The sequence below is a fragment of the Moschus berezovskii genome, chromosome 21, assembly GCF_049115385.1.
Source record: "Moschus berezovskii isolate FMDL1 chromosome 21, NW_MosBer_1.0, whole genome shotgun sequence".
In the NCBI taxonomy this organism is placed as follows: Eukaryota; Metazoa; Chordata; class Mammalia; order Artiodactyla; family Moschidae; genus Moschus; species Moschus berezovskii.
The window spans coordinates 49,793,591-49,820,514 of record NC_142480.1 but is presented as its reverse complement, the minus strand read 5'-3'; the positions used below and the strand labels follow the sequence as shown (position 1 = coordinate 49,820,514).

The 26,924-nt window shown below is 46.0% G+C and overlaps 1 protein-coding gene across 1 annotated transcript; it reads left to right on the top strand.

The window, feature by feature from the left end:
• The first annotated feature begins 23,198 nt into the window (after window positions 1–23,198).
• Window positions 23,199–24,484, top strand: LOC129550033 (myeloid-associated differentiation marker-like). Its single transcript, XM_055417537.2, has one exon. It carries the CDS (start codon window positions 23,293–23,295, stop codon window positions 24,229–24,231), a length of 939 nt encoding a protein of 312 aa, XP_055273512.1. The 5' UTR covers window positions 23,199–23,292; the 3' UTR covers window positions 24,232–24,484.
• The last annotated feature ends 2,440 nt before the right edge of the window (window positions 24,485–26,924 follow it).

Here is a 26,924-nt window from a genome sequence, read left to right as displayed (position 1 = left end):
GGACGAGGGGTATCTCCTCAAGGCCGCCCCCCCTGCTCCGAATGTGGATCAGCTCCTCTCGGCCCTCCGGTGCCCAAGCAGCCACCGCCTCCTGGACGTGGCACAGCTCCTCTCGGCCACCGCCCTAACCCTGGGCGCAGGGTAGCTCATCTCAGCCACGACTCTGCACGTGGTCGGTTGCGCCGGAGCCGGGCGCCTCTCGTGTCTGCGCCGCCGGAGCCGGGCGCCTCTCGCGTCTGCGCCGCCGGAGCCGGGTGCCTCTCGCGTCTGCGCCACCGGAGCCGGGCGTCTCTCGCCCGTCCGTAATTTTCTTCAGGAGTAAGTGTCTTAATTTCATGGCAGCAGCCACCATCTGCAGTGATTTTGGAGCCCAAAAAAATAAAGTCTGACACTGTTTCCACTGTTTTTCCATCTATTTCCCATGAAGTGATGGGACCAGATGCCATGATCTTTGTTTTCTGAATGTTGAGCTTCAAGCCAACCTTTTCACTCTCCTCTTTCACTTTCATCAAGAGGCTTTTGATTCCTCTTCACTTTCTGCCATAAGGGTAGTGTCATCTGGTAATCTCTGGTTACTCTGCCTTTTCTAAAACCAGCTTGAACATCCGGAAGTTCACGGTTCACATATTGCTGAAGCCTGGCTTGGAGAACTTTGAGCATTACTTTACTAGTGTGTGAGATGAGTTCAATTGTGCGGTAGTTTGAGCATTCTTTGGCATTGCCTTTCTTTGGGATTGGAATGAAGACTGACCTTTTCCAGTCCTGTGGCCACTGCTGAGGGGTGAATTTGACTCAGATGACCATTATATCTACTACTGTGGGCAGGAATCCCTTAGAAGAAACGGAGTAGCCATCATGGTCAACAAAAGAGTCTGAAATGCAGTACTCGGATGCAATCTCAAAAACAACAGAATGATCTCTGTTCGTTTCCAAGGCAAACCATTCAATATCATGGTAATCCAAGCCTTTGCCCCAACCAGTAACGCTGAAGAAGCTGAACGGTTCTATGAAGACCTACAAGACCTTTTAGAACTAACACCCAAAAAAAGATGTCCTTTTCATTATAGGGGACTGGAATGCAAAAGTAGGAAGTCAAGAAACACCTGGAGTAACAGGCAAATTTGGCCTTGGAGTACAGAATGAAGCAAAACTAACAGAGTTTTGCCAAGAGAACGCACTGGTCATAGCAAACACCCTCTTCCAACAATATAAAAGAAGACTCTACACATGGACATCACCAGATGGTCAACACCAAAATCAGACTGTACTGCTTACCATTGACAAAAGAGAAAATAAGGCTCAGGGAACCAAATGTCTACCATGAGGTTCCATGGATAGGAGTGGGAACTCAGATAACAATGCCAAAGCTGTGGCTTTGAGCACTTGGCTGTACAGCCCACATGTCAGCAGGGCCTGTGGGTGGGAGTCTAGGACCAAAACTCGGGGCTCTGGGACCCAGAACACCCCTTCAGGGCCATGGCCTCCTTCCACAGCAACCTGAAGACACATGTTCCTGGCCCCTCCTCCCTGCAACCATCACTAGAAGGAGCTGCCACTTGGGGGGACACAGCCCCACCCGGAGGAGGGCAGCTTCAGGGGTGAACAGGGAGGAGCCATGAGGTCAGAGCAAGGCTATGGGGACAAGATGATGTTGTAAGTAGGGACTGTTGTGAATCCCCTCCACCAGCATGACTCCAAGGTGAAGTGTATTGGAGGAATCACAGAGTAAATTGACATAATGTTTGGCTCTTAGGCTCCAAATCTGTCATCCAACTGGGAGTCTGGAAAGATCTAAGAGTAGTCTTACCTGAGCAGGATTTTCCTGGCCTGGGAGACTGGTTAGCACCTTCCAAGCTGGGAAGAAGGGATTAGAAATGTACAAGGATGCTGTGTCTGATGCTGATGGGAAGTCTTTCAGGGCATCCCAGGGAGGGGGTGGGGATGGATGGATGAATGGCCCTCTTTTAAGGGAAGGAGCTGAAGCAAGAGGCACCTGCAGGACTCCTGGGAGGTGATAGCCCTGAAGATGTGCCCCAGGACTGGGGTGGGAGTGGGAGTGGCAGAGTGGAGATGACTTGGGGGGTGGGGGGCAGGGTGGAGATGACTGGGGGGATCCCAGGGTCCTAGTGTCCCTGAGGCAGCCCAGTAGGTGTCTTCTGACCCAGAAGGGATGCAGGCATGGAGCCAACCTTCCCATGGAGGAGGGGACTGGATTGGAACTGAGACAGGAGAACAGGAGTCTAAAGGGTTTTCAGGGCTATGACAGGGACACATGGCCAGAGTGGCAGGGACCCTGGAGACCATGGAACTGCCCAGGTCACCTGCCCAAGACTGTCCCACCAGCCAGGGCTGCAGTCCTGCTCACACAGGGGCTCCTCCAGGGTCCAGTGTTGGGGGAATGAGGCCCCTCCCAGCCCGCCCCCTCTTCAGGGACAGCTGCCCTGTTTCCAACGCACTATTTGCTGAGAGGCCCCCAGGGCTGAAGGGCCAGCACCCTGAGCCCCAGCCAGCTTCCTGCCATCAGGAGCCTTGTCTCCTTTGCTGATAATAAACCCTGGGGCAAGCTGAGGCTGGAAAGAGAAACACAAAAGAAAGCCCGAGAACCTCCCTGGACTCCCAAAGCTCCTTGAGCCCCAATTGCCAGTGGAGCCCTGGAGCCTGCGGGCCTCCCAGTGGGCCGTGAGAGAGGCTGGGGTGTCACTCTGACTGTCTGTGAATTTGTTCCCAGTTTACTGTTAAAATGACCCTGCAATTTACACCTAAGACTAAATGATAACTTTGGATCCATTTAACACCACAGAAGCAGACCTTGGGGAAGGAGAGTCATGGTGGTTCCTGCTGTGTGACCCTGGGTAAGTAATGTGCCCTCTTTGGGCCTCAGTTCCCCCACTTGGAAAGCAGCAGGTTTTCCTGAGTCTCCCTAGCAACCTTTTCTCCACTCTGATCTATAAGCCTGGACATGGTGTCCCCGTCAGAGCACAGCCTGGATGTGGCTGAGCCCTGCCTGCCCAGCGTCAGGTTGTGGACTGGTTGACGGTGAGCTGGGGGGGGTCATGACCAGGACAGAAGAAGGAGGAGGAGGTGCCAGAAGGGCAGAGAAGGAGGAAGGGAGATGGACACCAGAGTTACAAGGAGGCTGTGGGCCCTGGAAGGGACACTTTAGAGCTGGATGATCCTGGGCAAGTTATTCATCAGAGCTTCAGTTTCCTCCTCTGTGCAATGGGCTTAATACCTGATTTGTGTCAATTAAATGAATAAAAGCATGTGAAAGGCTCCTCACAGGGTCTGAAACAAAACACAGTCATGGCAGCTACCTGTTCCTCCTCCTCCCCCTCACAGAGGACCCAGAAGACCCTGGCCCCACTCTGGACATAAGTAAACACAAGCTTGATTTGCTCTACATCAGGGGTTACAAACTGGTTATTTACTGAAGGTGGTCCCCTGACGTGTTTAGTTTTCCCTCACAGTGTTTTCTGGAAAAATGATGTGAAATAGGTATTGTTTCTTCCCTAAGGGTTTGGAAGCTGCAGTGTTTTAATTTCACATGAAACTCCAGATTTCCGGCTCCTTTAGAAACCTCAGGAGATCTGGTATCACTGGGCTATGTTCCCTTGGTGGGGGAGTGACTGGAGATGAGCAGCGGCTATGCCCTCTATATTTTTTTCCATTTATATCTTTGTGTAGTTCCCTATATTTTCTTCTTCTCATGTACAGTTGACAGAAAGCAGGACTATAGTTATCTCAACATGTTCTGGGTTTCCCCTCTTCAGCATGGCCAGGCTTCCTGCCTGCTCACAGGAGCGTCCACCCCTCCATCCAGGGAACATCCATGTCCTCAACCTCATGTACAGCCTTCAATACATTTCACATGCTCTGATATCATATGTAGACATGTGTGTACATACATGTACATGTGTTTGCAGGGTGTATCTGTATCATTTCTCTGTTTTATAAACATGAGACTGTGTCACGCACACAGCATCTTGCTTTTCCACCACCCCTGACAGGCGCAGCTGGTCCTCTCCATGGGCCCTAGTCCTCTCCATCTCCTTTACTTATTTCCTTCCCTCTTGGCTCCTGTGGGCGTTTGCACTGATCTCCTTTCTCTAGATCGGTGAACCCTCCCCTGCAAGTCTGAGACACTGGGGACACAGGATATGACAAGGGAGTTCTGGGAACCCCACTGTATGACCCTTTCAAAGGTGACAATTTAAGCTCTGCAAGGGTGCATTGCTGTTGTCTTTTCCAATATTTGGATTAAACCCTTTTCAGAGAGTGGACCATGGTCTGGAGTGAGCATCCTGAGGAAATGAGGGGCTCCTGAACCAGGGCTGTGCTGGGGGAGGGGCACTTCTCACTGTAAGCAGGAGAAGCCAGGGTGGGTGGTCTGAGCAATGTTTATGATGGAGAGAGACAGAGACAGACACACACACACACAAGAGGGTTGACTCTGGCAGGGACAGGCATGCACAGCCTTGGGGGCACCACATGAAGCATTTGGGACTCAGTGGGAAGCCATTGTTGAGATGGACACAGCAGACTAACATTCACTTACAGAGAAGCCTCTGGGAATTCCTCCCAGAAAGGAAAGAGACAGATACGCAATGAGGGGGGTTCAAAAAGTGAGAGTCTTGTGGTGCCCAAGACTGTGAATGCCTGTCCCTGCCAGACTCGACTCTCTCTCCCATAAACATTGCTCAGTCCTCTCTGCCCCTGGCTTCTCCTGTGAGAAGTACCCCTCCCCTATCAGAGCCCTAGTTCAGAGGCCCTCAGGATGCAAAGTCTAGACCACAATCAACTCTCTGAAAAGAGTTTGATCCAAATAGCAGAGAATATAGCAGCACTCCCCCTTCCTCAAAGGCTTCAATAGTCACCTTCTGCGGGTCCTGTGATGGGGGTCCCAGAACTCCTGAGTCATAGAAAGAAAAGGGGACCATGAAGATGAGTGTGGGCATCATTGTCAGGACTCAGATTCCTTGGTCTGTCTCCAGAGGACTCTCTTGTCTATCTGGTGGGGACCTCTGGCATTTGAGGGGGGCACCAATGAGGGAGCCCTGGGTATGACCCAGGACCCATAGTGCAGGAATCACCTGACTTACTGCTGCAAGGCCACTTCTTACCCTGAGGCCCATGAGTCCACCGATATCCTGAGATGGATTTTAGGAGGTCTATAGAGCCCTGTAAATGAATATATTATTTCCAGGGTATGTGCATGCATATTTCTGGGATAGTCATACTCTCAAAGGGAGTTGTGTGCTGGAAACATTTCCAAGGGGCTTTCTTATATCTTCCAAAGAAGTAGAGTTTCCTAATATTGTGCACCAAACAGAGTAAGTGAGGAAGCATGGATCTGAGGTTCTCTCTGGGCTGTCTGTCTGGAGCAGTGACCTCCATTGTCATCAGTAGAAGCACGTTCAGAAATATTTGGTAACCTTTCTGAGCACTTACTTTCCCCAGCTTGTTTCCTTCCCAAACCACAGCATCAGAGCATCCCTGGATTGAACTGCAACTTCGTATCCTTTGACAACATCTCCCCATCTCCCCACCTCCTTGTTCCTGGTAACCATTACATTTACATTCTGCCTCTGTTAATCTGATTTTTTTAGATTCCACACATCAGTGAGATTTAGCTAGCTTTTCTGTGTCTCCCTTTCCACTCAGTGTAACATCCTCCAGGTTTATCTCTGCTGCTGCTAATGTCAGAATCTCTTTCCTTTTTTATGGCCAAATAGTATTCCGCATGTGTTTCTTATTCTATTCACCCACTGATGCACACTCAGGATGTTTTCATGTCACCATGCTCATTAATATCAGGTAAGATGAAAGGGCAAGAACTAAAATTGGAAATATGGAAAAACAGAATTTCTACAGATTGTTATAAAGTGCTCCATCATTTAAAACATTATCAAAAGGTGGCATATGCATGTCTTGATACTGCTTATTTGTAAAATGTTATCAAACACTTTACAGAATGAGAGGACATCTTGAATTTTATTTTCACTCAAAATAAAATCCATGCACAAAAAATTCATGGGTTCAGAATCTATTTCTTTCTATTAAAGTTTAATTATAATAAACTTACAGTGATAGGAAATTATAATGTTACAGAGTAATTACTGATACTGTCTACTAAAGAAACACTAAAGATATTTTTTAAAAAAGGTCAGCATTTACCTTGCTTTGGAAAGTAGCTAAAAAATAAATCCTGAGCTTGATGAAGTTACTGTAAGATCTCTTTATCTTACCCTATTACAGTCCTATGAGACTGCTTTCTGTACAATGGATATTGGTGAAGCAAAACACAGAAGCCATTTACTCACATTTGTCTCCTGTGACTAATATTGTCATCAATCCAGAACAAATATATTAGATTTTTGTCCAAAATGTGTGTTCTTGGGGAATGAAAATTTTCAAATTTGAAAGAACAGTGAACACCCGTACATTCATTACCTAGTTCTTCAGTAAATATATGTACTTACTCCATCAGGTATCTGTCTACCTATCCATTTCTCTTTCCATCCACTAATACATCTGTTTTAAAATGTACTGAAGTAAGCTTCAAATATGCTTCACCAGCCCTGAGAACTTCAGCATCGCTAGCATTAACTGGGGTTCAGCATTTGTTTATGGTTCTCTTTTATTCCTTTGGGTAAATTTTACATACAGTGACAGGCACAAATCTTAAGAGCACCATTCAATGAGTTTTGGCAAATGCAAACACCTATGTGTTGCAAACAATTAAAATAAAAGCACTAAAATCAGAGGGTTTCCTCATACCCTTCTAAATGTATCCATGTCTCCCACCCAAGAGGGAACTCCTTCTGACTTCTTCCCCTCACAGATTGAGTTCAGCTCAGTTTAGTCGCTCAGTCTTGTCTGACTCTTTGCAACCCCATGGACTGCAGCACGCGATGCAGCACACCCTCATAGATTACTGAACCTATTTCAGAATCTACAGTGTATACTCTTTTGTGCCTGGCTTCTTTCACTTAGCATGCAGTGTTTGAGATGCATCCATGTTTATGTAGATATATGGTTCATTCGTTTGTATTGTAGGTGATATCCAGTTTTGAATGTTATCTGTTGTTTTGTTGTTTAGCTGTGTCCAACTCTTTGGCAACCCCCATAACTGTAGCCCACCGGCTCCTCTGTCCATGGGATTTTCCAGGCAAGAATACTGCAGTGAATTGCCATTTCCCTGTCCAGAGGATCTTCCCGGACTAGGAATCAAACCCGTGCATTCTGCAAGCATCTTCCGCACTGCAGGTGGATTCTTTACTGATGAGCCACCAGGAAGACCTCCTTGGATATATTACTGTTTGTTCATCACCCAGTTAGTTGATGTTTTGTTCACTTCCAGTGTGAGATTATTATGGGAAAGCTGTGATCAACATTCTCATACAAGTCTTATAGAGTCAACTTTCATTTCTGTTGAGAAAACACTTATGTGTGAAATTGCCAGATCATGGAGTAGTTTATGTTTAATTGTATAAGAAACTGTCAGACCCTGAGTGTAGCTTTTACATGCCCACAATGATGTGCGCATATTCCAGTTGCTCCACACGACCACTATACTCTGCGTTGCTTCTTCTCTGACCTCCATTTCATTTTCCTCCTGACAATTGGAGGCACACTTTCAGTGTGGGCATCTGACTGAGTGGCCCAACCGCAGAAAATGTCAGTGAGGCATCATCACTCACAGCTAAAATCCAACTTATTTCTACAGTGTTCAGGCCCATCCAACACCTCTGTTACTCCCCACCTCACTTGTGATGCTGGACCTCAGATAAGATGCAGGACCCTGTAATGAATTGTCCACAATCTCTGCTTCCCAGAGGACCAAGGTTGAGAAGTATCAGTCTGGGAGCAATAAGAGATGGAGCTGGTGGGATCCAGGAAGTCTTCCTAGAGGGGGTGATTTGGGATCAAGGACAAGTTAGAATTAACAAGGCACAGATGAGAGGAAGGAGTTGTATGATTAGATGCTTTACTCAAGAGTCTCTGAATCTTCAGTGGCAGAGCTGATGTGACTACTGATGGATGTTTGAAAGAAAGAGAAATGAAGAATTGAGCCTGGCCAACTGAAGGCTGGTCTATATGCCCACTTGGGTCAGGAATGAGACTTTGGAGTGGCGCAAGGTAAGGAGTTGGAGCTGAGACACTTCCCTAAAGCCAGGACCATGTGGCCTGCAGCCTAGGAGCAAGGGTAGACAAGGAAAACCTACCTTTCAGCAAGAGGAAAAGTCAAGGCTGATATCTACCTCCACAGGAGTTTGGATTTTTTTAAGTCTCCGCAGGAGAAATAAAAATGTCAAGTCTTTACTTCTTGTAAGTTGAGCCCAAATATGCATGATTTCTGAGGTCCAACAAATCCAACCTGGAAATTAACACAATTGGTGCCCAATAGGAGATTGGCCTGGAGGATCCTGAGCAGGAACAAATGCAGTTATTCTGGGTGAAGATTCCAACCCAGGCAGCAGGATCCTCCCAGGAAAAGTGAGTCCTGTAAAATGGGCTCACAGTTTAATGACAAGGTACATGAGGGATCGACCCACTGTGAGTCAAAAGAACTTCAGTGAACAAACACCAATCTAAAAGATAAAGCAAATAAATACACTTAACGCAATAAACACATTAGAAAAAGACACCATGAAATAAGGACAGGGAGATACGAGAGAGAACATTAATGGGTTGCAGAATATCCCCCAAATTCATGTCTACTCAGAACCTCAGAATGTGATGCTATTTAGAAGTATGGTCTTTGCAGACATATTTAGTTAAGGGTTTAGGAATGAAAATCATCCTGGATGGAGTGTTGGCCCACAGTCCAGTGACAGGTGTCTTTATAAGAGAAAGGACACAGGTTTGTACACACAGAGTTGAGAGAAGACGAGCACGTGAAGGTGGAGCCAGAGATAGAATTAAGTGGCCACAAGCTAAGGGGCCTCCAGAAGCTGAAGGAGGCAAGGATGGACCATATTGGAGCATCACAGACATCACAGCCCTGCTGACACCTTAATTTCAGACTTCGGGCCTCCAGCATTGTGAGAAGAATAAATCTCTGTTGTTTTAAGCCACCTAACTTGTGCTAACTTGTTCAAGTAGCCCTAGGAAACCAAAAAGTTTCCAGAAATGAAGAAAAGATTCTTTCTCATATTTTTTTTCTTTTTTTTTTATTGGAGGCTAATTACTTTACAATATTATATTGGTTGGTTTTGCCATACATTGACGTGAATCTGCCCCGGGTGTACATGCGTTCCCCATCTTGGACCCCCCTCTCACCTCCCTCCCCATCCCATCCCTCTGGTTCATCCCAGTGCACCAGTCCTGAGCATCCTATATCATGTGTCGAGCCTGAACTGGTGATTCGTTTCACATATGATAATATACATGCTTCAGTGCCATTCTCCCAAATCATCCCACCCTCACCTTCTCCCACAGAGTCCCAAAGACTGCTCTATACCCTTGTGTCTCTTTTGCTGTCTCGTATACAGGGTTAAGGTTACCATCTTTCTAAATTATATATATATATGCATTAGTATACTGTATTGGTGTTTTTCTTTCTGGCTTACTTCACTCTGTATAATAAGCTCCAGTTTCATCCACCTCACTAAAACTGATTCAAATGTATTCTTTTTAATGGCTGAATAATACTCCATTGTGTATATGTACCAAAGCTTTCTTATCCATTCGTCTGCATATGGACATCTAGGTTGCTTCCATGTCCTCGCTATTATAAACAGTGCTGCAATGAACATTGGAGTACATGTGTTTCTTTCAATTCTGGTTTCCTCGGTGTGTATGCCCAGGAGTGCAATTGCTGGGTCGTATGGCAGTTCTATTTCCAGTTTTTTAAGGAATCTCCACACTGTTCTCCATAGTGGCTGTACTAGTTTGCATTCCCACCAACAGTGTAAGAGGGTTCCCTTTCCTCCACATCCTCTCCAGCATTTATTGCATGTAGACTTTTGGATAGCAGCCATTCTCACTGGTGTGTAATGGTATCTCATTGTGGTTTTGATTTGCATTTCTCTTGTTAGCTATCTGTATGTCTTCTTTGGAGAAATGTCTGTTTAGTTCTTCGGCTCATTTTTTGATTGGGTCATTTATTTTTCTGGAATTGAGCTGCAGGAGTTGCTTGTATATTTTGAAGATTAATTTTTTGTCAGTTGTTTCATTTGCTATTATTTTCTCCCATTCTGAAGGCTGTCTTTTCACCTTGCTTATAGTTTCCTTTGCTGTGCAGAAGCTTTTAATTTTAATTAGGTCCCATTTGTTTATTTTTGCTTTTATTTCCAGTATTCTGGGAGGTGGGTCATGGAGGATCCTGCTGTGATTTATGTTGGAGAGTGTTTTGCCTATGTTCTCCTCTAGGAGTTTTATAGTTTCTGGTCTTACATTTAGATCTTTAATCCATTTTGAGTTTATTTTTGTGTATAGGGTTAGGAAGTGATCTAGTTTCATTCTTTTACAAGTGGCTGACCAGTTTTCCCAGCACGACTTGTTAAAGAGACTGTCTTTTCTCCATTTTATATTCTTGCCTCCTTTGTCAAAGATAAGGTGTCCATAGGTGCGTGGATTTCTCTCTGGGCTTTCTATCTTGTTCCATTGATCTATATTTCTGTCTTTATGCCAGTACCATACCGTTTTGATGACTGTGGCTTTGTAGTAGAGCCTGAAGTCTGGCAGGTTGATTCCCCCAGTTCCATTCTTCTTCCTCAAGATTGCTTTGGCTATTCAAGGTTTTTTGTATTTCCATACAAATTGTGAGATTATTTGTTCTAGCTCTGTGAAAAATATTGTTGGTAGCTTGATAGGGATTGCATTGAATGTATGAATTACTTTGGGTAGTATACTCATTTTTACAATATTTATTCTTCCAATCCATGAACACAGTATATTTCTCGATCTATCAATGTCCTCTTTGATTACTTTCAGCAGTGTTTTATAGTTTTCTATGTACAGGTCTTTTGTTTCCTTGAGTTCAGTTCAGTCACTCAGTCGTGTCCGACTCTTTGCGACCCCATGAATCACAGCACGCCAGGCCTCCCTGTCCATCACCAACTCCCGGAGTTCACTCAAACTCATGTCCATCGAGTCGGTGATGCCATCCAGCCATCTCATTCTCTGTCGTCCCCGTCTCCTCCCACCCCCAATCCCTCCTAGTATCAGACTCTTTTCCAGTGAGTCAACTTGTCTCATGAGGTGGCCAAAGTATTGGAGTTTCAGCTTTAGCATCAGGCCTTCCAATGAACACCCAGAATTGATCTCCTTTAGAATGGACTGGTTGGATCTCCTTGCAGTACAAGGGACTCTCAAGAGTCTTCTCCAGCACCACAGTTCAAAAGCATCAATTCTTCGGCGATCAGCTTTCTTCACAGTTCAACTCTCACATCCATACATGACCACGGGAAAAACCATAGCCTTGACTAAACGGACCTTGGTTGGCAAAGGAATGTCTCTGCTTTTTAATATGCTATCTAGGTTGGTCATAACTTTCCTTCCAAGGAGTAAGCGTCTTTTAATTTCCTGGCTGCAGTCAGTATCTGCAGTGATTTTGGAGCCCTAAAAGTAAAGTCTGACACTGTTTCCACTGTTTCCCCATCTATTTCCCATGAAGTGATGGGACCAGATGCCATGATCTTCGTTTTCTGAATGTTGAGCTTCAAGCCGACCTTTTCACTCTCCTCTTTCACTTTCATCAAGAGGCCTTTGAGTTCCTCTTCACTTTCTGCCATAAGGGTGGTGTCATCTGCATATCTGAGGTTATTGATATTTCTCCCGGCAATCTTGATTCCAGCTTGTGCTTCTTCCAGCCCAGCGTTCCTCATGATGTACTCTGCATATAAGTTAAATAAACAAGGTGACAATATACAACCTTGATGTACTCCTTTTCCTATTTGGAACCAGTCTGTTGTTCCATGTCCAGTTCTAACTGTTGCTTCCTGACCTGCATACAGGTTTCTCAAGAGGCGGGTCAGGTGGTCTGGTATTCCCATTTTTTTCAGAATGTTCCACAGTTTATTGTGATCCACACAGTCAAAGGCTTTATTTCCTTAAGTAGATATATTCCTAAGTATTTAATTCTTTTCGTTGCAACAGTGAATGGTATAGTTTCCTTAATTTCTCTTTCTGTTTTCTCATTGTTAGTGTATAGGAATGCAAGGGATTTCTGTGTTGATTTTATATCCTGCAACTTTACTGTATTCATTGATTAGCTCTAGTAGTTTTCTGGTAGAGTCTTTAGGGTTTTCTGTGTAGAGGATCATTTCATCAGCAAACAGTGAAAGTTTTACTTCTTCTTTTCCAATATGGATTCATTTTATGTCTCTTTCTGCTCTGATTGCTGTGGCCAAAACTTCCAGAACTATGTTGAACAGTAGTGGTGAGAGTGGGCACCCTTGTCTTGTTCCTGACCTTAGGGGAAGTGCTTTCAGTTTTTCACAACTGAGGATAATGTTTGCTGTGGGTTTGGCATATATAGCTTTTATTATGTTGAGGTATGTTCCTTCTATTCCCATCTTCTGGAGGGTTTTTATCATAAATGGATGTTGAATTTTGTTGAAGGCTTTCTCTGCATCCATTGAGATAATCATATGATTTTTATTTTTCAGTTTGTTAATGTGGTGTATTATGTTGATTGATTTGCGGATATTGAAGAATCCTTGCATTCCTGGGGTAAAGCCCACTTGGTCATGATGTATGATCTTCTTAATGTGTTGTTGGATTTTGATTGCTAGAATTTTGTTAAGGATTTTTGCATCTATGTTCATCAGTGATATTGGCCTGTAGTTTTCTTTTTTTTGTGGGATCTTTATCGGGTTTTGGGATTAGGGTGATGGTGGCCTCATAGAATGAGTTTGGAAGTTTCGTTTTCTCATCAATTTTCTGGAAGAGTTTGAGTAGAATAGGTGTTAGCTCTTCTCTAAATTTTTGGAAGAATTCAGTTGTGAAGCCGTCTGGACCTGGGCTTTTGTTTGCGGGAAGATTTTTGATTACAGCCTCTAATTCCGTGCTTGTGATGGGTCTGTTCAGATTTTCTATTTCTTCCTGGTTCAGTTTTGGAAAGTTGTACTTTTCTAAGAATTTGTCCATTTCTTCCAAGTTATCCATTTTATTGCCATATAATTGCTGATAATATTCTCTAATAATCCTTTGTATTTCTGTGTTGTCAGTTGTGATCTCTCCATTTTCATTCCTAATTTTATTGATTTGTTTCTTCTCCCTTTGTTTCTTGATGAGTCTGGCTAGTGGTTTGTCAATTTTATTTGCCTTCTCAAAGAACCAGCTTTTGGCTTTGTTGATTTTTGCTATGGTCTCTTGTTTCTTTTGCATTTATTTCTGCCCTAATTTTTAAGATTTCTCTCCTTCTACTTACCCTGGGGTTCTTCATTTCTTCCTTTTCTAGTTTCTTTAGATGTAGAGTTGCTGCTGCTGCTGCTGCTAAGTCACTTCAGTCGTGTCCGACTCTGTGTGACCCCATAGATGGAAGCCCACCAGGCTCCCCCGTCCCTGGGATTCTCCAGGCAAGAACACTGGAGTGGGTTGCCATTTCCTTCTCCAATGTGTGAAAGTGAAAAGTGAAAGTGAAGTAGAGTTAGGGTATTTAATTGACTTTTTTCTTGTTTCTTGAGGTGTGCCTGTATTGCTATGAACCTTCCCCTTAGCACTGCTTTCATAGTGTCCCAGAGGTTTTGGGTCGTTGTGTTTTCATTTTCATTCATTTCTATGCATATTTTGATTTCTCTTTTGATTTCTTCTATGATTTGTTCGTTATTCAGCAGTGTGTTGTTCAGCCTCCATATGTTGGCATTTTTAATAGTTTTTCTCCTGTAATTGAGATCTAATCTTACTTCATTGTGGTCAGAAAAGATGCTTGGAATGATTTCAATTTTTTTGAATTTACCAAGGCTAGATTTATGGCCCAGGATGTGATCTATCCTGGAAAAGATTCCGTGTGTGCGTGAGAAAAAGGTGAAATTCGTTGTTTTGGAGTGAAATGTCCTATAGAGATCTATTAGGTCTAACTGGTCTATTGTATCATTTCTTGTTAATTTTCTGTTTAGTTGATCTATCCATAGGTGTGAGTGGGGTATTAAAGTCTCCCACTATTATTGTGTTGTTGTTAATTTCCCCTTTCATACTTGTTAGTAATTGTCTTACATATTGCAGTGCTCCTATGGTGGGTGCATAAATATTTAGAATTGTTATATCTTCTTCTTGGATTGATCCTTTGATCATTATGTAGTTTCCTTCTTTGTCTCCTTTCACAGTCTTTGTTTTAAAATCTATTTTATCTGATATGAGTATTGCTACTCCTGCTTTCTTTTGGTCTCTATTTGCGTGGAATATCTTTTTCCAGCCCTTCACTTTCAGCCTGTATGTGTCCCTCATTTTGAGGTGGGTCTCTTGTAGACAACATATATGGGGGTCTTGGTTTTGTATCCATTCACCCAGCCTTTGTCTTTTGGTTGGGGCATTCAACCCATTTATGTTTAAGGTGATTATTGATAAGTATGATCCCATTGCCATTTTCTTTATTGCTTTGGGTTCGAGTTTATACACCCTTTCTGTGTTTCCTGATTAGAGAAGATCCTTTAGTATTTGTTGAAGAGCTGGTTTGGTGATGCTAAATTCTCTCAACTTTTGCTTGTCTGTAAAGCTTTTGATTTCTCCTTCATATTTGAATGAGATCCTTGCTGGGTACAGTAATCTGGGCTGTAGGTTACTTTCTTTCATCACTTTAATTATGTCCTGCCATTCCCTCCTGGCCTGAAGAGTTTCTGTTGAAAGATCAGCTGTTATCCTTATGGGAATCCCCTTGTGTGTTATTTGTTGCTTTTCCCTTGCTGCTTTTAATATTTGTTCTTTGGGTTTGATCTTTTTGTTAATTTGATTAATATGTGTCTTGGAGTATTTTGCCTTGGGTTTATCCTGCTAGGGACTCTCTGGGTTTCTTGGACTTGGGTGATTATTTCTTTCCCCATTTTAGGGAAGTTTTCAACTATCATCTCCTCAAGTATTCTCTCATGGTCTTTCTTTTTGTCTTCTTCTTCTGGGACTCCTATGATTCGAATGTTGGGGCGTTTAACATTGTCCCAGAGGTCTCTAATATTGTCCTCATTTCTTTTAATTCATTTTTCTTTTTCCCTCTCTGTTTCATTTATTTCTACAATTCTATCTTCTAGCTCACTTATCCTGTCTTCTGCCTCCATTATTCTATTGCTGTTCCCTCCAGAGTGTTTCTGATCTCATCTATTGCATTATTCATTGTATATTGACTCTTTTATTTCTTCTAAATCCTTATTAAAACTTTCTCGCATCTTCTCAATCCTTTTCTCCAAGTTATTTATCTGTAACTCCATTTTGCTTTCCAGATTTTGAATCATTTTCACTATTAAAATTCGAAATTCTTTATCAGGTAGATTCCCTATATTTTCCTCTTTTGTTTGTGTTGGTGGGCATTTAACCTGTTCCTTTACTTGCTGGGTATTTCTCTGCCTCTTCATCTTACTTATACTGCTGTGCTTGGGGTGGCCTTTCCGTCTTCTGACAGTTTGTGGAGTTTTCTTAATTATGTAGTTTCCTCGCTGTGTGTGGGGTTGGATGGGTGGCTTGTCAAGGTTCCCTGGTTAGGGAAGCTAGTGTCTGGTGTTCTGGTGGGTGGAGCTGGATTTCTTCTCTCTGTTCAGTCGTGCTGTGGGGAGGGAGGAACGCTGCTAACAGGCGTCTGTGGGGAGTGTGCGCAGTGTCTCGGCTACACTGAGATTGCCCCCTGGCTCACAGCATGTGTGCTTTCCCTGTTTATGCTGCTCAGGCTCTAGGTTGCTCTATCGGGAACTGTCCGTGGCCAGCACTGGGTTGCATGCACTTCCCAGGTTTGAGCAGCTCAGGTTCAGGTCCTCGGGTACTCCACAAAGGCACAGACTTGGCTGGGCCTGCGTTTTATGCCTTCCCCGGTCCGAGCAGCTCAGGTGACCAGGCATAAGTGCGGTCGCTGCGACTTTTCACCTCCCCAGTCCCTGCCTCTCGGTTTTCTGGGTGTACAACCGGTGTACCTTCTTGGGCGGATATCGACCAGCTGGAACCCAAGAAGTCTCGGTTAGCAACAAGGTCTGCCTGCTGCTTAGTATCGGAGGCCTATCTGGGGCTGCGGCTGCCCCTTCCGGCACTGGCTGCCCTCCCTGCCTGTCCCGGTGGGGGATGGGGGATGTGCCGACCTCAGCCAGCTCGCTCTGTTCAGTCCTTTGTTCTGTGAGCAGGGCTGGCAGAGTCTTAGGTTGGGACTTTTCGCCTTTTCACAGGCTTTTCGCCTTTTAGCTGCACAGTCTGCTTAGCTGTCTCCAGTTAACACTCTCAGCTTACCTTCAGGGCATTCAGGCCTGGTCCTCTCTCTAAGCGCTGCCTCCCACGCCTCCCTGCCCAGCCCCCGCTTGCTAGTGGCGGGGTGTGGGCAGTTGTGTTGTTTCTCCGCTGAGAGTTTCCTCTGGGCACTTAGTCTGTGGGTTTTAATTATTTATTTCTTTTCTCTCCCAGTTATGTGGCCCTCTGAGTTTCCAAGGCTGGCCACAGACTCGCCCGTGAGTGTTTCCAGGTGTTTGGAAACTTCTCTCTTTCTCTCTCTTTTTTTTTTTTAAGCCTCCCTTCCCGGACTGGAGCTCCATCCCTCCCTCTTTTGACTCTCTTTTTATCTTTTATACTCTTTCCTACCTCCTTTCAAAGACAATGGGCTGCTTTTCTGGGCACCCGATGTCCTCTGCCGGCATTCAGAAGTAGTTTTGTGGGATTTACTCAGCGTTCAAATGTTCTTTTGCTGAATTTATGGGGGAGAAAGTGGTCGCCCCGTCCTATTCCTCTGCCATCTTCTATCCTCCTCTCTTTCTCATATTTTCAAAAAGTTTACAGAGAGGATTGCCAACCTTCTGCACTAGAGTATGGTGGTCACATGGATCCTAGGACCCCTTGTCATATCTTGTGTCCCCCAGTGTCTGAGACTCACAGGGGAGGATACACTGGTCTAGAGAAGGATGGTCAGTCCAAATGCCCACAGGAGCCAGGAGGGAAGGAAAGTAAGAGGATTAAGGCCCCTGGGGAAGCCCACTTGTACTTGTCAGGGCTGGTGAAAAAGCAAGATGCCCTGTGCATGACATGATCTCATGTTTATAAAACTGCAAAAAAAAAATCTACAGATATGTATCACAAAAACGTCTTCATATACGTATGCATATGTATGCTCAGTCACTGAATCTTCTTGGACTCTTTGTGACAGCATGGACTGTAACTCACCAGGCTCCTCTATCCATGAAATTTTACCAGGCAAGAATTTTTGGAGTAGGTTGCCATTCCTTCTCCAGGGGATAGTCACAACTCAGGGATGGAACCCACGTCTCTTGCATTGCAGGCGGATTCTTTACCACTAGAGCCACTTAGGAAGCTGCATATGTACACACATGTCTAAATATGATTTCAGGGCATGTGAAATGTTCTGAAAGCTGTGCAAGAGGTTGAGAACATGGATGCTTCCTGGATGGAGGGGTGATGCTCCTCTGAGCAGTCAGGAGGTCTGGCCACGCCCAAGAGGGGAAACCAGGACATGGGAGGTGATCATGGTCTTTCTTTATGTCAGTTATAAATGAGAAGGAGAAAATATAAAAAACTAAACAAATATAAGAATGAAAAACAATATGAAGTAAAGGACATAGCATCTGCTCAGCTCCACCCCGCCCCCACAAGGCAAAACAGCCCAGTGACACCAGATCTCCTGAGGCTTCAAGTTCAGTTCAGTTCAGTTGCTCAGTCATGTCTGACTCTTTGTGACTCCATGGACTGCAGCATGCCAGGCTTCCCTGTTCATCACCAACTCCCGGAGCCTGCTCAAACTCATATTCATTGAGGCAGTGATGCCATCCAACAATCTCATCCTCTGTCATCCCCTTCTCCTGCCTCCAATCTTTCCCAGCATCAGGGTCTTTTCAGATGAGTCAATTCTTCTCATCAGGTGGCCAAAGCATTGGAATTTCAGCTTCAGCATGAGTCCTTCCAACGAATATTCAGGACTGATTTCCTTTAGGATGGACTGGTTGGATCTCCTTGCAGTCCAAGGGACTCTCAAGAGTCTTCTCCAATACCACAGTTCAAAAGCATTCATTCTTTGGCAGTCAGCTTTCCTTATGGTCCAACTCTCACATCCATACATGACTACTGGAAAAACCAGCTTTGACTAGATTGACCTTTGTTGACAAAGAAATGTCTCTGCTTTTTAATATGCTGTGTCGGTTGGTCATAGTTTTTCTTCCAAGAAGCAAGCATCTTTTAATTTCATGGATGCAGTTGCCATCTGCAGTGATCTTGGAGCCCAAGAAAATAAAACCTGTCACTGTTTCCATAGTTTCCCCATCTATTTGCCATGAAGTAATGGAACCAGATGCCATGATCTTCGTCTTTTTAATGTTGAGTTTTAAGCCAGCTTTTTCACCCTCCTCTTTCACTTTCAACAAGAGGCTCTTTAGTTCCTCTTCACTTTCTGTTGGTTTTCTTCACTTTCACACCACCACATAAGGATGGTGTCACCTGCATATCTGAGGTTATTGATATTTCTCCTGGCAATCTTGATTCCAGCTTCATCCAGTCTAGCATTTTGCATGATATATTCTGCATATAAGTTAAATAAGCAGGGTGACAATATACAGCCTTGATGTAGTCCTTTCCCAAATTGGAAACAGTTCATTGTTCAATGTCCAGTTCTAACTGTTGCTTCTTGACCTGCATATAGATTTCTCAAGAGACAGGTAAGGTGGTCTGGTATTCCCATTTCTTTAAGAATTTTCCAGTTTGTTGTGATCTACACAGTCAAAGGCTTTGGCGAAGTCAATGAAGCAGAAGTAGATGTTTTTCTGGAACTCTCTTGCTTTTTCGATGATCCAACAGATGTTGGCAATTTGATCTCTGGTTCCTCTACCTTTTTAAAATTCAGCTTGAACATCTGTAAGTTCTCAGTTCACATACTGTTGAAGCCTAGCTTAGACAATTTTGAGCATTACTTTGCTAGCGTGTGAGATGTGTGCAATCATGCGGTAGTGTGAACATTCTTTGGCATTGCCTTTCTTTGGGATTGGGATGAAAACTGACCTTTTTCAGTCCTTCTGGCCACTACTGAGCTTTCCAAATTTGTTGGCATATTGAGTGCAGCACTTTAACAGGACTTGAAATAGCTCATCTGGAATTCCATCACCTCCACTAGCTTTATTTGTAGTGATGCTTCCTAAGGTCCACTTGACTTCAGACTCCAGGATGTCTGACTCTAGGTGAGTGATCACACCATTATGGTTATATGGGTCACAAAGACTTTTTTTGTATAGTTCTTCTGTGTATTCTTTCCACCATTTCTTAATATCTTTTGCTTCTATTAGGTTCATACTGTTTCTGTCCTTTAATGTGCCCATCTTTGCATGAAATATTCCCTTGGTATTTCTAACTTTCTTGAAGAGATCTCTAGTCATTCCCATTCTATTATTTTCCTGTATTTCTTTGCAATGATCACTGAGGAAGGCTTTCTTATCTCTCCTTGCTATTCTTTAGACTAATACAGATGGTGGAGTAGAAGAATGTGTGCTCATCTTCTCCAGCAAGAACTCCAAAATTGCAACTCTCTGCTAAGCAACCATCAGCAAGAGAATGTCAGATCCCACCAAAACAAGATAGCCCACGTCTAATGGCAAAGGAGAAGCCCCAACAAGACAGTAGGAAGGGCAAAATAGCGCTTACAATCAAACCCTACACCTGGCAGAGACGCTCAGAGGGCTCAAACCAAACCCTGTGCGCCAGGACCCAGAGGACCCGCAGAGACTGAGCCAGACCTGCCTCTGAGTGTCTGAGTGTCTCCTGAGGAGGCACGGGTCAGCAGGGGCCTGCCACAGGGACAGGCACTCAGGCTGCAGCAGACCTGGCTCACGGAGCATGTGGCATAAGCCCGCTTGGAGGAGGTTGCCATTAGCCCCATCATAAAGCTGCCAAGCAGATGACCCACAAACTGCAGAAAAATTATACCAAAGAAATTCTCAAACTGTTAAGAAAGTTCTAGGACCCACAACAGACTTCCTAACCTGGGGATCTGGCAGAGGGACTGAGAACCCCCAGCAAATCTGACTTTGGTGGCCAGTGGGATTTGATTACAGAACTGCTATAGGACTGGGTAAACAGACTCTTGGAGGGCACAAACAGAAACTTGAAGCTTCAAAAGGAGCTGGAAATGTGGGTTTTCATGAGAAATAAAAACACTGCAGCTACCAAGCCCTTAGGGAAGAAATAATATACATTTTATACATTCTTTTCCTGAAAACTCCCTTAAGAGAAACCAAACACATCTCTGGGCCACCTTCAAGACACACAGGTTTGTAGCCCTTGATCTGGAGCAAATCAAGCTTGCATTCACTTGTGTCCAGAGTGGGACCAGGGCCTTCTGGGTCTTCTTTGGGTGGGGGGGACAGGTAGCTGGCATAACTGTGTTTTGTTTCAGACCCTCTGAAGAGCCTTTCACATGCTTTTATTCATTTAATTGACAAAAATCAGGTGTTAAGCCCATTGTACAAATTAGGAAACTGACACTCTGATGAATAACTTGCCCAGGATCATCCAGCTCTAAAGTGTCTCCTCCAGGCCCCATAGCCTCCTTGTCATTCTGAGTCTCCATCTCCCCTCCTCCTTCTCTGTCCTTCTGACACCTCCTCCTCCTTCCTCTGTCCCAGCCCTGACCTTCCCGGCTCACTGTCTTCCAGTCCACATGCCTGATGCTGGGAAGACAGGACTCAGCAACATCTAGAATGTGCTCTGATGTAGTACATGCCATGGAGAGTGGCACCATGTCCGCGCTCACAGAGAGAGTGGAGGAGGAGCTGCTGGGAAACTCAGGTAAACCTCCTGCTCTCCAGCTGAGGGAACTGAAGCCCTGAGAGGGCACAGGACTTATCCAGGGTCACACAGCAGGAACCCCCATGCCTCTCCTTCCCCAAGCTCTGCTTCTGTGGTGTTAAATGGACCCAAAGTTTTTATTTAGCCTTAGATGTAAATTGCAGGGTCATTTTAACAGTAAATTGGGAACAAATTCAGGGACAGTCAGAGTGACACCCCAGTCGGTCTCTCAGCCAGCGCCCTGCCCCCACCCTGGCAGTGCCCACTGGGAGGCCAGCAGGTTCCAGGGCTCCACTGGCAATTGGGGCTCAAGGAGCTTTGTGAGTGCAGGGAGGTTCTCAGGTTTGCTTTGTGTTTTCTTTCCAGGCTCAGTTTGTCCCAGGGTTTGTTATTAGCAAACATGACAAGGTTCCCAATGGTAGGAAGCTGACTGGGGCTCAGGGTGCTGGCCATTCAGCCCTGGGGGGCCTCTCAGCAAATAGTCCCTTGGAAACAAGGCAGCTGTCCCTGAGAAGGGGGCGGGCTGGGAGGGGCCTCACTCCCCCCACACTGGACCTTGGAGGAGCCCCTGTGTGAGCAGAACTGTAGCCCTGGCTGGTGGGACTGTCTTGGGCAGGTGACCTGGGCAATTCTATGGTCTCCAGGGTCCCTGCCACTCTGGCCATGTGTCCCTGTCACAGCCCTGAAACCCCTTTAGGGCCCTGTTCTCCTGTCTCAGATCCAGTACAGGTCCCTCCTCCATGGGGAAGATTGGCTCCATGCCTGCATCCCTTCTGCATCAGAAGACACCTTCTGGGCTGCCTCAGGGCCACTGGGACCCTGGGATCTCCCCAGTTATCTCCACTCTGCCCCCACCCCAGTCATCTCAACTCTGCCTTCCACCCCACCCCACTCCCGGGTGCATCCTCAGGGTTTTCACCTCTCAGGGGTCCTGCAGGGGCCTCCTCTTTCAGCTCCTGCTCTTAAAAGGGGGCCGATCATCCATCTATCCCCACCACCTCCCTGGGATGCCCTGAAATGTTCCACGTCAGCATCAGACACAGCATCCTTGTTAATTTCCTATCCCTTCTTCCCAGCTTGGAAGCTACTAACCAGTTTCCCAGGCCAGGAAAATCCTCACTCAGGACTACTTTCTGGATTTTTCTGGACTCTTACCTGGATAGCAGCTTTGAAGCTAAAAAGTCAAACATGATGTCAATTTATTCTGGTTTCTCATGACACCACCTCAGAGTCATGCTGGTTTGCCGTCTCCCTTCCCCAATGGGGAAGAGTCATATGTTAAGGCACAATTGGGGGGGAGGTGGGAATTTAGAACTGACCCTACTTCCCACGTCATCCGTCCCCATGGCTTTGCCCTCACCCCATGGCTCCTCCCTGTTCACCCCTGGAGCTGCCCTCCTCAGAGTGGGGCTGTGTCCCTTCAGATGGCAGCTCCTTCTAGTGATGCTTCAGGGAGGAGAGGCCGGGACACTTGTGTCTTCAGGTTGCTGTGGAAGGAGGCCGAGGTCCGGGAAGGTGGGTCCTGGGTCCCAGAGCCCCGAGCTTTTGTCCTGGCCTCCTATCCGTGGACCCTGCCGACATGTGGGCTGTAAAGAACAGTGCTCAAACCTGAAGCTTTAGCTGTGTTTTCTGAGTTCCCTCTTCCTGGTTGTGCCTGCCACCTTAGGTGAAGGCATTTGATTCTTTGGGCCTTAGTTTTCTTGTCTATAAAATGGAATTAGCAGTACAATCTACAGTCTCTTTTCTGAAACCCTTGGGTCACATATGGTCCAGAATTCAGAACTTTTCAGTTTCAGACAAGTGACATGGTGCATCTATTCTATATGACATAACATCCACTGGGGTCTAGAAGTTCCTTGTAATCAAATACATTAGTGTTTCTACAACTGCACTTTTGAGCACTCATAATACATAAAATAAAAGAAGATCATAAATTATCCCAGATCTGTTCAGGTCAAATTTTGCTACCAAATGAGTTTTTTAAAATTCTTGTTCAGTTTACAGAGGACTGAAGGTTTGGGGTTGCAGATAAGGACGTTCCTACCTTGTGTCTCTATAGATAATGGCACGCAGCACAAAGAGATATAAAAAGTGTTCATGGTTGAGGGCTGAGGCACCCCAGCAGTGAGGTCTGGGATAAGATAAGGCTCCTGACAAGGCCAAGGGTGATGGGTGGGGAGAACCATTTGGAGCGGCTGTGCTGTTACCCAAGTGTCTGAGCCATTGGTTCCAACTCCACAGATCCTAAGCCTCAACCCTCATGGGGCCCTGAGCCTTTTCCAGGCATCTGACTCAATCCACCTCTGGAACTGGATCTTTCTCTGGTGGGTCCTCTTAGAAGACCACTGCTGTACTGGTCACCGTGAGCTGCCTGATCATAACACCATGTCCACCCAGAGGACATCCCCAAGCAGTGATGCCGTGTTAGGCGTGTGCTGCTTCCTCCGCCTGCCACAGCTCTGCTCCACCTGCGCGGCCTTCTCACTTGTGGCCAACATGGGCTTTCTGAGAGGGGCCATAGGTAACTGGGCCATGTCCTTCTGGTGCATCTGTTTCGCCGTGACCTTCATCATTGCCATAGTTGAGTATTGCAGGTACCCGTTCAGCTTTCCTTTCTTCTGGTACAACATCTCTGTCACCTACAACTGCTACGCCGCCCTCATCTGCCTCTCGGCCTCCATCATCTACTCCATCACCTACGTCCAGTTCCTGCCTTATGGTCCTTACTGGGACCGGGCCATCGCCGCCACTGCTTTATCCTGCATTGCGTCTGTGCTGTATGTCATAGAAGTGGCCGGGATGAGGGCCTGGTATGAGCTCAAGGAGATCTTCTTCTACAAGCACACCATGCGAGCCCTGCTGAAGGTGCTGGAGACCTTCGTGGCCGGCATAATCTTCGCCTTCCTCAGCAGCCCCTCCCTGTACCTGCACCAGCCGGCCCTGGAGTGGTGTGTGGCCGTGTATTCCATCTGCTTCATCCTGGCGGCTATGGTCCTCCTGCTAAACTTGGCTGAATGGGAATACAAGCTGCCCGGGCCCTTCCCCATTTTCCAGCTTGTGCTCACCCTGCTCTCCGTCCTCCTCTATGTCAGCGCTCTGGTCCTCTGGCCGCTCTACCAGTTCAGCGAGGAGCTCGGTGGGCAGCCCCAGAGGTCCAGTGATGGGGACTGCAGGGACGACCTCACCTATGACATTTGCACCTGGGACCAGCGCCTGGCTGTGACCGTCCTGACTGCCGTCAACCTGCTGGTTTACGTGGCTGACCTGGGGTACTGGGCCCGCCAGGTTTCTGTAGGGACTGGGGGTCAGTCCAGGGACTCCTGATCCCCTGCTCATAGGAAGTATTCTCACCGAGCTCTGATGTCCTCTTCCTGGCTCCCTCTCTCCCTCCTAACTTCCTTCCCCATTCATCTCACTCTCTTTTCTGTTCTCTTCCCCCTGCTACTCTGTCTCCTTCCTGGTTTCTTTGTTTGTTCAAGTCCTGTTTTGTCTCTTTCTCTCGCTTCTCTAATTTTTCCTTCATTTTCTGCTTTTTGCCCCTTTTCTGATCGTCCCTAGTTTTCTCGTCTCCTGTGTCCTGATCCCCCTCCCCACATCTTCAATCTTCAGATCCGTCAGGACCTGAGGCTCCTTCCTTCTCTGCCCACCACCCCCTCCCACCTCCTAAGGTGCTGACTCCACAGCACACAGCCCTCTGTGCAGCTGTTCACAGCCTGGGCCTCCGGAGGGGCCTCATTGCCAAAGCGTGTCTGTCCCCCTGGCAGTGCCTTAATGGTGTGGTTGGGGGAGTTTAGGGGGTGTGGGAGGGTAGGAAGGGATTGGGATATTTTCCTCCCAGTGGAGCAACTGTACTGTGCACCTCCCGTTTAAGTTAAAGAAAAACCTCTGAAGGTCAGTAATTTCTAGTGGGCGAGATTCTTGCATGAGAAACTCTGGGTTCCTGGGCCCCACTTGGTGCTCAGTCCTCCAAGAGATTGGCTCCAGAATTTTTGCCGGCTCACTAAACATCCGTTGCTTAGAGGGCATCTTAGAGGAAGCCAGGGGTAAATGCCTTCCATCCCTTCCATACTCTCTGGGGAATACAAAAAAAAAGAGCTGGTGAAGAACCCCAGGGTCTTGAAGACACCTGTCTGCAGTGTTTGTGAGGGGCAGCGATGTGGTCCCCCTGACTCAGTGATCAAAACAGCAGATCTTGCCTCTGCAGGGAGAAGAGCATGGACACTGCTGACCTTAACGCTGTAGTTTTTCTGGATGTTTATTTTTTCTTCTGTTCTGGGGGCCAAAAATTACTGAGTGACTCGGGTTGCTGCTTCCATTGTCAAAGGAACTGTATTGTTTGAGTGTAAAGGGACACACATGTGTGTTTTTCTGTGTCAGTTGCTTTTGGATGTTGCTTCCTGCTTCTCTGGGACTCAGGCATAATTTGAACTATATAATGTGCACAATTTTTAAAAATTTTCTGGAGCTTCTTATTTCTATCAGCACTGCTGTCAACCATAGAGAATGACCTTTTCCATTCTCCCACATTCATAATAACCTTTCAACCTCAATATAAGCATGAAAGAAAAGAAAGAAAACAAAACAAAATCCACATACTCTGCTTGCCGCAAATTTGCCTAGAGCTCAGAGGAGTCCCAGTCAATTTCCACCTTCACCCAACATAGGTCTCTGGGAGCCCCTCCCACTGACTCTCCACCCAGGCCTGGACTATTGCCTGGGGGTGTGGCCCAGCCTGTGACACTAGATGTTGGGCCCCACCCCAGTGCCCAGTACCCTGTCCCCTAGCTCTTAAAGGGGCCGTGACAGCATCTGGATGCCTCGCTGTAAAGGTGTGTGTTTGTATGCATGCTCAGTGCACATGTGTGTACATGTGTGTGTGCCCTTGTGCTCCCTGCATGGAGAAAAACAGGCCTTTACAATAACTGGTGGCTGTGAAGGCCCCTCAGTCTTCTGTCCTCAATTACAAAGCCTCAGAGCCCAGCATCCTAGTGTCACCAGGACCAGAGGGGCCAGGCAAGCAGAGCTGTGGGGGAGGGGAGGGGAAGGACTCCCTCTGCTGCCACTCACTCCTGTCCTGGGATGAAGTGTGTGATCTTCACCCTTTGGTAGGGGGGTGGTGGGGAGGGCTTCCAGAAGGTCATCCTATGGCAGGCAAATCTTAAGAAGGAATGAAATAAATTCATATTTTAAGACAAGAGAAGAAAAATTTGCAAATAAAATGTTTCTCTGCCCATTTGGGCCTCTTCCTTCCTTGCTAGTGTGCGTTGTGCATTAATCTGACCTCCTAAAGAGCAGAAATATCTGCTCCACCATAGAGATAAATTTTTCTAGCCCAAGCCATGGAAATGCTTAGAAGATAAACTGCTTACTTACTTACGACCTTATTGAGGTCACTAGATGTATTACTTGTGTTCTGTCCAATTTACAAGATTCTTGTTTCTTGACTCAGTGATGAAAAAAATAAGATAACTAGGCTACTTGAACGCACTTGCAATGCAGGAGACCCTGGTTCAATTCCTATGGCGGGAAGATCCCCTGGAGAATGGATAGGTTACCCACTCCACTACTCTTGGGCTTCACTGGTGGCTCAGTCAGTAAAGAATCTGCCTGCAATGCGGGAGACCTGAGTTTGATCTCTGGGTTGGGAAGATCCCCTGGAGGAGGGCATGGCAACCTACTCCAGTATTCTTGCCTGGAGAATCCCCATGGACAGAGGAACCTGGCGGGCTGCAGTCCATGAGGTCTCAGAGTTGGACAAAACTGAGCAACTAAGCATACAGTAGCACAGGCTACTTGAAATGAAATGTAATATATAATTCTCTAAGATTCATGATTATAATAGTGTGATTCTAGATATGAGAAGAAGCAAGTGGAAACCAACTCCTGAAACTGAGAGACTTGTAAGACTTGTAAGACAGATGGTCCAGAGTCTTTCAGCTACTGTTGCCAGGACAGGGTGAGTAATATCATGTGAGTGGCCTATCAATGAAATCCCCAACTGACCTGGGAATGAGCAT

Excerpts from the sequence above, each read along its gene's own strand:
- LOC129550033 (XM_055417537.2), top strand. The coding sequence starts at position 23,293 with ATGTCCACCCAGAGGACATCCCCAAGCAGTGATGCCGTGTTAGGCGTG.